The sequence below is a fragment of the Arachis duranensis genome, chromosome 8 (assembly GCF_000817695.3).
Source record: "Arachis duranensis cultivar V14167 chromosome 8, aradu.V14167.gnm2.J7QH, whole genome shotgun sequence".
NCBI lineage: Eukaryota > Viridiplantae > Streptophyta > Magnoliopsida > Fabales > Fabaceae > Arachis > Arachis duranensis.
Window position 1 is genome coordinate 25,926,316 of NC_029779.3, and position 11,515 is coordinate 25,937,830.

Here is an 11,515-nt window from a genome sequence, read left to right on the forward strand (position 1 = left end):
CCAGAATATCCTTTTTATTTTTAACAAAAAATTGACATTATATTTATATTTCACTCATGCTGACATATACATATTTAACATTCTACCATATTAGAACTTTGTGTTACACATAAAATCGACGATCGATAGTGCATAAGCCTGTCATTAATGCATGCTCCTCGGAGCATGTCAAGAGCTGGTTTCAGGTAGCCTTACCTATGAGCTACAAAACAAGCATAAATCCCTCATTTTAAATAAGTACAAGTCTTTTTAATTAATAGTAATTATCCACAGCATATTATGGTCTCAATCAGTTTTTCTTTAAGGGTATCCCCCTTAACAAAGCAACTGAACAACAAAGGAAAATCCAATATAAAAGAGAAGACCAGAGATCAATCCATCTTCATATGCACCAAATAGAGGCCACGGATACAATTTCATCCAATAACAGGTCTAAGGATATCAATGATTTTTCCTGCTAAAAAGACACCAAGAAAATAGACACTAAGACAAGAAAGAAAATTATATTTCCGCCTCCAATTTTCAGATGAACAAAAAATTGGGCAAATGTTGTCCCAAGATAGAGACATTTTACGTGTTTCTGTATCTGCCTCCCTTCTCCAAACAAGTTCGTGTCTATATATTTCTCCTAAGACAATTACCACACAGGGTCATTGTGTCTTGTCATAAATGTTGATGTAACCAACATATAACATATGTATGCTTGAGAACATAATAGAATAGAGAGGAGATGAAATGATCTTTTCTTTCCCCATACAAAATATTAGATGGTTCACTCCATCAATTATCTTGGAAGACATTAGTTTTTGTTGTAAAACAAGCCTAGGGTTAACAGCACTGGGAACAATACTCTGAAAGAGTAATAGAACATGTACTGCTCGGGTATTAAACTTGTTGCTCAGCTTGCACTAAGAAACCAGGCCTCTAATTCCAAAGCATACAAAAAAATCAACTAAAACTTAACCATAAATAAAAAAAAGGACCATAATATAGATCATGGCTATAGATGCCAAATGCTAAAAATCATTGACTTGAAGTAGAAGGCACTACAATAAGCATTTTAGCTCTAGAATGGAAGCTATAGATTAAACCATATAGCAATTAGTTTGAAGAACTTAGGTTCAGCACGCTGGTGCAATAACTAGCAGGAAGTTCAAGACCAATATTATCAATGAAAACTGTGTGAAAACAAGTAGAATATAAAATCTCACACAAGCCAAAACAAAACAATATGCTAAAATCGGACACAACTAAAGAGTAAGCAGTATTGAAGATGTAGCATAAGTAGCTAAAGAGTGATGAGGAGCGAGAGAGAACCTGGAAGTATAATAGTGTTTGTTGAAGGTGGCAGCCGCATCGGCAAGTTGCCACCACGGAGGAGCAGCTGAAGCATATATTGGTTTCTTATTTTTCATAAAAAAAAATGCAAGAGAATGAAAAGAGAAGGATGGTTTTGTTTCAGTTTGGTTTGAGAGCTGAGTCGAGTTGCCTGTTATGATGGGGAGGCGAAGAGGAGAGAAAGGAAGTGAGTCGTGAGTGACGATCAGTCGATCACACTGCTGAAAGCCCGATCGGCCCACACAACCACCCAGTTAAGGGCCCCACTCTGGATACTGCTAGGCCCACAAAACAAGCTCACCGGCCCCACTGAATTCTGGTGGATAAGATTAATAAAAAAGAATGTCCGAAAAAAAATTAATCAAAAAGATGATATAAAAAAAATCAATTAAAAAAATTGAAACTTAATTTGGTAAAGTTTTTATTTTTTAAAAATAGTTTATAGAAGTTAATTTTTAAAAGATGATTTTTTAAAAGTTGTAACATTTATGTTTGGTAAATTAAATTAAAAATAGCTTTCAATAAACACAAACGATATTAATTGCATTTCGTAAAATAACTTTTAAAATTTAAAAATACTATAATAGACATAAATATAAGTATTAAATTTAAAAATTAGTTAATATATAAAGTCATATTAGACTTTTAAATTTTGAAAAGTACAAGTCAACTTTAAAAAATTCTATCTTAGGTACTTCCAAAAATACTCCAATATTTTAAAAGCTATATGCATAAGCATATAGTCTTTTTATTAATGGAATTATTTAGGATATTGCGCCAACGTACATTACAATGTTAATAATGCAAAGGAGTTTTAAAACTCTAAACATTAGAGGAGTATAGAATTGGTCCCCCAAGAATTAACCTCAGACTTAAAAGATTAAACTCCACATTTTGTGTTTGGTAAATCAAAAAGACGGGGACCGATTCCATACTCCTCTAATGTTTGGAGTTTTAAAACTCCTTTGCATTATTAACATTGTAATGTACGTTGGCGCAATATCTTAAATAATTTCATTAATAAATTTTTTAATGTATATTGACAAAATTATTAATTAATTAATATTTTTTTTGTAAAACTACCAATACATTAATTATAACTTTTAAAATATATTTTCAATAAAATAGCAATTATGATTATTACATAATTTTTTTGATGACTTACTATTGAAAATTTAATATATTCTATTAGTATATAAGTTATTAAAATTATATATGTGTATTTTTTCAATTTTTATATGTCTTATTTACACATAAAAAATTATCTCATTTATAGTATAAAACAATATATATGTATTTATAAATAATTAAATATAATTTTTAAAAATAATAAAAAATATTAATAATTTAAATTAGATCAAATTTTGTAAAAATAGAATGTTTCAAATAATAGAAAAGATAAACGATTTTAAATAATAGAAAAGATAAACCGTCCATTTTAAATAATAAAAAATATGGACACGTTAACACGTCTACTGTAACAGCACATAAGTACAATTCAGATAATATTTCAAATTTTTAAATGACAAAAATTTTTAAATTTTTTATTTACTCTCTTGAATATTAATTTTTAAATTTAAATTATATATATTTCAAATTTTGTTTGTCACATGAGAGTGTATAAAAGTTTGAAATATAATTTAAATATAGGTGATTTATTTGATGACACAGTTAACGAAGATCACGACTCTATTGGCATAGAATATAAAATTTTTTCTATTTAAGTTGGTTGTACAAAATTTGTTACAAAGTTTAATCCAATTTAAATTATTAATATTTTTTATTATTTTTAAAAATTATATTTAATTATTTATAAATACATATATCTCGTTTATACTATAAATGAGATAATTTTTTATGTGTAAATAAGATATATAAAAATTGACAAAAGACTTTCACATATACCAGCGTACTTGACTGAGTAGTTTTACAAAAAAAATATTAATTAATTAATAATTTTGTCAATATACATTAAAACCTTCATTAATGGAATTCTCTAGGATATTGCGCCAAGGTACATTACAATGTTAATAATTTAAAGGAGTTTCAAAACTCCAAACTTTAGGAAAGTATTGTAACATCCACCTAATTCTTGTTCGGGTTTAGCTTTTACGTGACTTAAAGACACGTATTAATGTTAATACTAATAAAAATTTTTAAATTTTTTACTTTAATAAAAGCACAGCAAATATATAAAAAAATATATATTATTTTGTTATATAAAATTTTTTTTAATTTGTGTTTATAAGATATATATTAACTAAACTTTTTTTTTAATATGACTTTTTTTAATTAGGATAACTTTATCCTATTTTTTATATTTATTTAAAACTTAAATTTAAATATTTAAAAATAACTTATTTGTACTAACTTCAAAATATATCATTTTGAACTTAAAAGTTAAAACAAATATTAAGATCAAGAAATATATAACTAAACACTAACTCCAATTTGAAAATAATATTATTTAAAAATAAAACCATCATCAAAATTGATATCCATCCCAAATAAACAGGAGTAGATGAATGTAACATTAGCCTAGGAGAGCGCAATGCTGTTATATTTACGTAAAAAACATAAAAAGTATAAAATGTCTTCAAAATTCAAATAGAATATTCAAAATTCAATTCAATTTATTATAGAAAAGAAGAATCGAATCATGGATAGATAAAGACGAGTGGGAAAAGCCGTAGATAGTGACTGTGACTGTGATAAGTAACTGATAAGATCAGTTCCTGATTTGCCCTTCCGTTGGCTTCTATAAAAACACCCTTCTCTGCTCACTCGCTTTTCATAATTCACACGCACTCACTTACTCATACTCAAAGAAGAAAACAAAAGATAAAGAGATGGACCTTGATCTCTCTCCACAGCTGCCGAAGAAGCTTTACGGCGGAAACGGTGGCTCTTACTACGCATGGTCCTCATCGGAACTCCCCATGCTCCGCCAAGGCAACATTGGCGCCGCCAAGCTCGCTCTCGAGAAGAATGGCTTCGCCCTCCCTCGCTACTCTGATTCTTCCAAGGTCGCTTATGTTCTCCAAGGTACACCACCTCCAATTCAATTCAATTCAATTCAATTCCCTTTATCCATGATCATGTTGAATCTTCAATTCGTTCTGAGCAATTTGCAATTTCCCCAATCATTGTCAGAATTAAGGCTAAGCTGTTGGTTGTAATTGTGTTATCTGAATCGGAATCGCTAACCAGATTTCTGAACTTATTCCAGTTATTTTTATTTTTCGTAAGACTCCAATAATTCGAGATGTTACGTGACTGAATTCGAAATCAATTGAACAAATTAAGTGGAATTGCGATCCTAAAATTTTATTTAATTTGCATGATTTGTGTTGTTGGAATCTGAAAATTCAATGTGCGATCATCAGTGTTTTAAGTGAATAATCTGCATGCTGTATGATTGATTTACATATATAATTTTTGTGATGTATTTGTCTTGTTGATCTAGGGAGTGGAGTTGCTGGAATAGTGCTCCCTGAAAAAGAAGAGAAGGTTGTTGCAATCAAGAAGGGTGATGCCTTGGCACTCCCCTTTGGTGTTGTGACATGGTGGTATAACAAGGAAGATCCTGAGCTTGTTGTTCTGTTCTTGGGTGACACCTCAAAGGCTCACAAGGCTGGTGAATTCACTGACTTCTTTCTCACTGGTTCCAATGGAATCTTCACCGGATTTTCCACTGAGTTTGTTGGCAGGGCTTGGGATTTGGAAGAGAAGGATGTCAAGATCCTTGTTGGGAAACAATCAGAGAATGGGATTGTGAAGCTGGATGGGAGTATAAGCCTTCCTGAGCCTAAACCCGATCACCGGAAGGGAATGGCCTTGAACTGTGAAGAGGCTCCACTTGATGTTGACATCAAGGGTGGAGGAAGGGTTGTGGTCTTGAACACCAATAATCTCCCCTTGGTTGGTGAGGTTGGCCTTGGTGCTGACCTTGTGAGGTTGGATGGAAGCGCCATGTGCTCCCCTGGATTTTCTTGCGACTCGGCTCTGCAGGTTACTTATATTGTCAGAGGGAGCGGCCGGGTTCAGGTTGTTGGTGTCGATGGCAAGAGGGTTTTGGAGACTACTGTGAAGGCTGGCAATTTGTTTATTGTGCCAAGGTTCTTTGTGGTCTCAAAGATTGCTGATCCTGATGGAATGGAATGGTTCTCCATCATCACCACCCCTAAGTAAGGCTTTGGTTTCTTCTTATTACTGTCTTTGCTTTTATCTTTGTGTTTAGGAACCTCACACTTCTATTCTTGAATTAAGCGATATGATATATGAAAATGTGTGTCCATTAACCATTATAACAGTTGGAATCCAAAATTTGAAGAAGTGCATTATAGCAGTTGATTGTTAATGCTAGTTTCACCCATAAAAGGTTTTTATGACTATATCATTAAGAGATTTTAGTTTGTTGTTTATTGTTAACATTGTAAATGTTTTTCGTTTATTTGGTAGCTTGCAATACTGTTTTATTTACTTTATCATGGTTGTAGTTTCTGATAATCCTTAATGATTGTTATTTTGGCAGTCCTATATTCACCCACTTGGCTGGTAGTTCTTCGGTGTGGAAAGCTCTGTCGCCGACTGTTCTGCAGGCTGCTTTCAATGTGGATTCAGGAGTAGAGCAACTCTTCCGTTCAAAGAGGACCGCTGATGCCATTTTCTTCCCTCCGCCAAAGTAGAAATGAACTTAACTCCCTCATTTGTATAGATTTCCCCATCTCTATTCCGTCCCATCATAATAAAACAAATAAAATTTCCTATGCTATAGGAACTCATTATTCATAGGGGAAACGTTTGTGTTTAATGCAGTTGCTCCTTTCTTTTTCAATTATATCTTTTTCTTTCGTTTAAACGGAGATTGCACAATTTGAACTTATGATCTTTTTTCTCCTTTTGCATGACGCGCGAGATCGTATCTTTGTTACGTAACTATCTTGTACCTATTACCCTTGGTAAATAATTAAATTAGAAAATTAAATCCCGGGTTAACAAATAGACCTAAATAATGTGTCCTTAATGGATCAATGTCCCGATTTCTCAGTCTAAATGGCTGTGGCTAATATCCTCGGATCTCTGCGTCCTTCATGGACCTAACATCTCTTGATAATATATCCTTAGGTCCAGTATTTAACACTTGGAATGAATCTCGCTTGATGATATATCCATTTTATTCTCTTTTCACTTCCTGGTTCCCTCCTTTTTTACACTGTTCAAACTTCTGCAGCTGCTGAATTCTTGTGTTTTATTTACCTTTCAAGAGTCGATTCCAAGATAGAGTCAAAAGAAATTGAAACAACCACCCTGCTTAGGAAAGCAGATCGAATAAAATGTCAAGTTGGTGGTGGGTAGATTCTCTTGGCTAACATACACTCATAATGTCTCTCGTATAATTATTAATTGGTTTAGACTTTAGACCCACCACCTTCGAGTTTGATCTAGATTATGCAACCAAAAGTGCACTACTTTGCTGTCATCGTTCATTTGGTCATGTACTGTAGGGTAGGTACCACATTGACAACAAAATCGCATTGATGAACTCAGCACCAATAATGGGGTCTTGTCGGGGTAACCACCATTGCACTGACCAGCTTCATGTGAAAGTGAGACTTTTGAGTTCGATGATTCCATCTCCATGATAACACATAAAGAGTTTCTTGAAATTGGTTTTATGGTTTAGAAAGAAACATGAGTAAGAGAGACTGATACATGTAAATTTAAAAATATCAAATTATAATGAGCAGGAGAATACAGGAAGACTTATAGAAAATGATATAATGAAATATGTACATGTATCCTCATACGAATTTCACATCACATCCAACAGTTAAAAAATATGCATGAACTACACTTAAGAAACAACTCATTTTCTTATAAAATCTTGGTGGCATACTATTTATGAACCCTCCAAATTAGGGTGAACATGTATGATTATTCATCATTAGAGCTGAAAAAAGAAAGAGAAAAGAAAGTGGGGTCAAAAACAGTGCAATATGTGCTGCAAGTGCACAAGGTTCACATGCACATGCTTAGAGACAGAGACCACGGAGGAGACCCATGAATCATTCATGATTGTTTACTTTAACCTTAGTGATTGGAATTTCTAAATTTTTTTTTATATCAATGGTAAGTTGATTATTTTGGAAGGGGATGAGAAGAAACTTTGCAAGTTGATGCGTTTTGACTGATTAACACCTTAAGTATTACATTAATGGAGTAAGCCTCTCTGGATTCTGGTTTAGTGAACAAGAAAAAAGAAAGAAAAACATTGGCAGAAGAGTTGTCAGCATTGTGCCATTTTCAGGAAGACGAAGAAGATAATTGGGAATTTGATACAACAATTCAGTAATCAGTACACACAGTACTACAACTTAACAAGAACAAAAATCTGCATTACATTAAGCCACATACATCGAACAAATAAAATTAAATTCTTCCAATATCACATTAAAATTTAAAAACAAGCAAACACAGGATGATGATCATATTAATGATGATGTTGGAGATGGCCACAGCTGTGCATTCTTCTTGACCTTGGAGAGACTTGCCAGAACTCCTAACGGCGTCACGTGTCCCATGATTGTTACTTTCTTTGCCTCCATGTCTATGTTAAAAGATTTCACTCCTGCATTAGAGTTTAGGCCATCATAAACATTAGTCAAGCAATGCAATATATAATTTTGATTTAGACTAACAAGTTGTAATTAATTAACTGACCTTCCATTTTTGAGATGTGTTTTCTAAGCTTTCCTTCACATGCCTTGCAGTGCAATGACACCCTCAAAACCACAACCTGTGTTACGTTGAATGAGAAATTTAAAGTTGTTTTTCATAATATTTTCAGTTAACCAATTTTCTGAAATACCTGGTCATGCGTGGTAGCAACGACTGCGGTATCATCTTGTTTGTTCATGATGAGGTTGCAAGCATCCATTCTTGTGGTGTCATCAATGAGTAGATATCCTGTAGGTGAATCATCAGCATAAGAGCAATGCTGACCGTACAGTTTCTTAACTTTATTAACAGAGCTTTTTCTTCGTAGCTTATGATCTTCTGATGATGAGTTCCTTCTGATCTTCTTCTTAGGAATGATTGGCAATTGTGATGAGCAATGGCTGTACCTTTTGGAACGAGGGTGCACACTAGAGGCTATGGCTGTGGATGCAGAGGAAGAACACAACAACTCCATTCCCTTCATCATTACTGTGAGAGAGGAAAAAGGGAGAAAGGGAAAGATGGAAAAGAGTTGTTCAAGGTACTAGTGTCCCATGATCATGTGTGATCAAAATATGGATCTTTTATATTGTTATAATATTATTACCATCTCTTACTTTACAACAGTTGAGATTGGATTAGATGCTGACACATGATTACTGCCACAATGACATTGTGGTATCTGGTATGGAATCAACAAAGAATCTACGAAAAAATATTGAATTTATTATTTTTAACTATCATTTAGTCATTAATGTTTAAAAGTATGGGATAAAGTATATTGTTAGATTATTAGAGTAAAAGACCTAGACTAAAGGAATTAAGTTGATGGTTAAGTAATTGTCAAAAACAATAAATTTCTGATTCCTAGTTTTTTTTTTCTTTACGGATAACCTTCATTATTAACCAATAATTGTTTTGTTTCACTTTGGCCTCTGATTGTTCTAGTAATCTGTGATTAGTTGGAGTTTCGAGTTTGCCATTAATTAATCTATTGTTTTGTCTTTGCACTCAACGCTAGAAGCCTAGAACTACTACAAGTTTTAGTTTGATACATGAATGATTTGCACTGGCGTATGTGTCTAACTTTTTAGTTATCTGAGGAAATCAAACTAGTCTTCCCTCCATGCTTTCTCCCTAGTCTTGCTTTACCAGCTACTATCGTTTTGAGGCCTTTATCCCATCTATATTTAATTACATTACATTGCTTTTGCTTTAGCTCTTTTCAGTTTCAAATAGTTTATTCTTCCTCTATTTAAATATAAAGTTTAGCTAATATGTGACTGAAAAACTTTTTCATTCAATATAATATAATCACGCGTTTAAACGTTTGGCCTTTTTTTTGTTGGTCTTAGAACATGTATGTAGCTTGTATTGGGCTTCATGGTAATCTTTTTAGCATACGAGCCCATTTAACGGGCAGAAAGACCGGGCCTAGCGAATGATCCACTATGTTAATGCACTCATAGTCATAGCGAATGATCAATTTTTTTTTTCCAAAAACAGAGAAAATCGAACCCGCAGTTTTTTAGATGAGTATGAAAAAATTATGTCATTTGAGCTATAACTTATTAGCAAATGATCCACTATGTTCATAGAGAAAATATGCAATTAATTAACGTCTAATGTTAGTTAGAACTTCATGGAAGGATTATAGTTTTGGGGTCAATTACTCTTTGTTATTCACGCTCTTTTAATTTCACTTACAAGAACGTTTTTATTATGTTGATACAGAATTATAAGTATTCATGATTCATGAATTACTAAACTTGATTAACTCCACCTCAAACCTCAGATTGTGTATAGCTTTTATCATCTAAAATCGAATTGAAAACTTAATGCATTCATGCTGAAAGATCCATGTTTATTTTATGAATAATATATTGATCTCGTTAGACTAGGATAAGGTCACGAACTATTTCACTCTTCACATCTAGGAAAGTTGATCAGCGTTTTAGTAATATTTTCTGCCTCTTAAGTCTTAACCCCACACGCTCACCGACTTTCAGTATGTTTTGTAGCGCAAAATTCAATTAACAGAAAAACACAACAAAACCGAATGTATACATATATGCTCATGGGTCACTTTCAACCTTGTCCATTCTAAGGTTTGAACGAATCTTCTTATGATAACTTTCTGTCGCAAATTTCATTGCTTCACATTCGAGAACTTCGCACCATATATAGAATGGCGAAGAATATTTCTCTCCCGCGCTATGCATTTATTATTCACGTGATATCAACTCTGATTTAGTCGCTAAGATTTCTCAAAATTGTGGACCTTCGTAGATATAAGAAGAGACAAAAAGCTAAGAGAGATTGACTTGTTGAGTGTTAGATTTTTAGGTTGGGTTTGATTATTTGATACACATATTAAGAACAAGATACATAAAATAAAGATATACAAAGTAATATTTTTATATTTTATTTAGTGATAAATTAAATATATAAAATAAATTATAAAAGTTTAATTTATTATAATTTTTCATGCAAAAACTTAAAAAAATATATAATAAGAAAAAATTATTAGAAAAAATAAAAGAAAATATAAAAAAATAAGTTGAGTGTTGGTATTTTAGGGTTGAGTTTCCCGAGAGGTACGTATATTATGGTGGTAATTAAACTCCGTATACCTAAAGAACACCAACTCCCTGACTACTTAATAGCCATTAATTATAATTGTTTAACTTCACATCATATCCTAACCAGCCATTAACCTTTAAGTCTTTAATCGCCACTTGTACCAGTGAGAAGAAGGGAGCATTGACCTTTGAGTCTTGGGCTCTAGTCTTATCTTAGGTACCCATTCAGCAATGCACCTGTTTTTCGATTTTACTTTTACAATTTTAACTCCATAGGGCTAAAAAATTTTGATATGAAAACAAAATGAGTGATATATTTTAATATGGTAATTTTTTGTGTTTTTTAAAATTATGAGAGTACACAAATCAGACCCTTCGATTTGTGTTTAAAAAGTTGAAAAAATTCAGAATACACAAATCAGAGGGTCCGATTTGTGTTAAAAAAATTGAAGAAACTCAGAGTACACAAATCGGACTATATGAGTTGTTTGATTTTAAAATTTTGCTTAAGAAATCGCATGGTCCGATTAGTGGTTGGGCAAATATGAATTTCGAAACTAAAAAACGGACCCTCCAAGTTATTTATTGTTTTCAATTTTTGTACTGATAGAGAACTCGCATGGTCCGAGTTCTGTTCTACTGACACCACATGGTTGTGAAGCACCTGTATTCTCCACATCCAAGTCTAACACCACTTTTGTTTCCATATTCAAATTAAAAAGTGACTCCATAGCTGCATGATATATATTAAAACATAAACCTAATTATATACATAGGTGTTTTTTTTTCTTTTGTTTGTCCTTATGCTAGTTTTAGAATTATTATTTTAATTTTTTAAAAAAATTAAAATTAAAATTTCAATTTTTATAATAAAA

General features: G+C 32.4%; 2 protein-coding genes across 2 annotated transcripts; one reads left to right on the top strand and one right to left on the bottom strand.

Moving 5' to 3' along the window:
* The first annotated feature begins 4,118 nt into the window (after positions 1 to 4,118).
* On the top strand, positions 4,119 to 6,175 carry LOC107461658 (11S globulin seed storage protein Ana o 2.0101). The gene is made up of 3 exons (XM_016080205.3): positions 4,119 to 4,383; positions 4,805 to 5,525; positions 5,873 to 6,175. Exons 1-3 carry the CDS (start codon positions 4,188 to 4,190, stop codon positions 6,024 to 6,026), a joined length of 1,071 nt encoding a protein of 356 aa, XP_015935691.1. The 5' UTR covers positions 4,119 to 4,187; the 3' UTR covers positions 6,027 to 6,175.
* A 1,537-nt stretch (positions 6,176 to 7,712) lies between these two features.
* LOC107461594 (uncharacterized) lies at positions 7,713 to 8,614 on the bottom strand. Its single transcript, XM_016080113.3, has 3 exons — positions 8,210 to 8,614; positions 8,062 to 8,137; positions 7,713 to 7,969 (listed from the first exon to the last, which is right to left on the bottom strand). The coding sequence occupies exons 1-3, from the start codon at positions 8,543 to 8,545 to the stop codon at positions 7,827 to 7,829; spliced, it is 555 nt and encodes a 184-aa protein (XP_015935599.1). The 5' UTR covers positions 8,546 to 8,614; the 3' UTR covers positions 7,713 to 7,826.
* Positions 8,615 to 11,515: the final 2,901 nt, after the last annotated feature.

Bases quoted from the DNA above. Each gene is read 5' to 3' on its own strand.
- LOC107461594 (XM_016080113.3), bottom strand. From the start codon at position 8,545: ATGATGAAGGGAATGGAGTTGTTGTGTTCTTCCTCTGCATCCACAGCC. The intron at 8,138-8,209 runs GTATTTCAGAAA...AACGTAACACAG, and splicing joins TTGCTACCACGCATGACCAG to GTTGTGGTTTTGAGGGTGTC. The intron at 7,970-8,061 runs GTCAGTTAATTA...ACTCTAATGCAG, and splicing joins ACACATCTCAAAAATGGAAG to GAGTGAAATCTTTTAACATA.
- LOC107461658 (XM_016080205.3), top strand. From the start codon at position 4,188: ATGGACCTTGATCTCTCTCCACAGCTGCCGAAGAAGCTTTACGGCGGA. The intron at 4,384-4,804 runs GTACACCACCTC...TTGTTGATCTAG, and splicing joins GGTCGCTTATGTTCTCCAAG to GGAGTGGAGTTGCTGGAATA. The intron at 5,526-5,872 runs GTAAGGCTTTGG...TTATTTTGGCAG, and splicing joins TCCATCATCACCACCCCTAA to TCCTATATTCACCCACTTGG.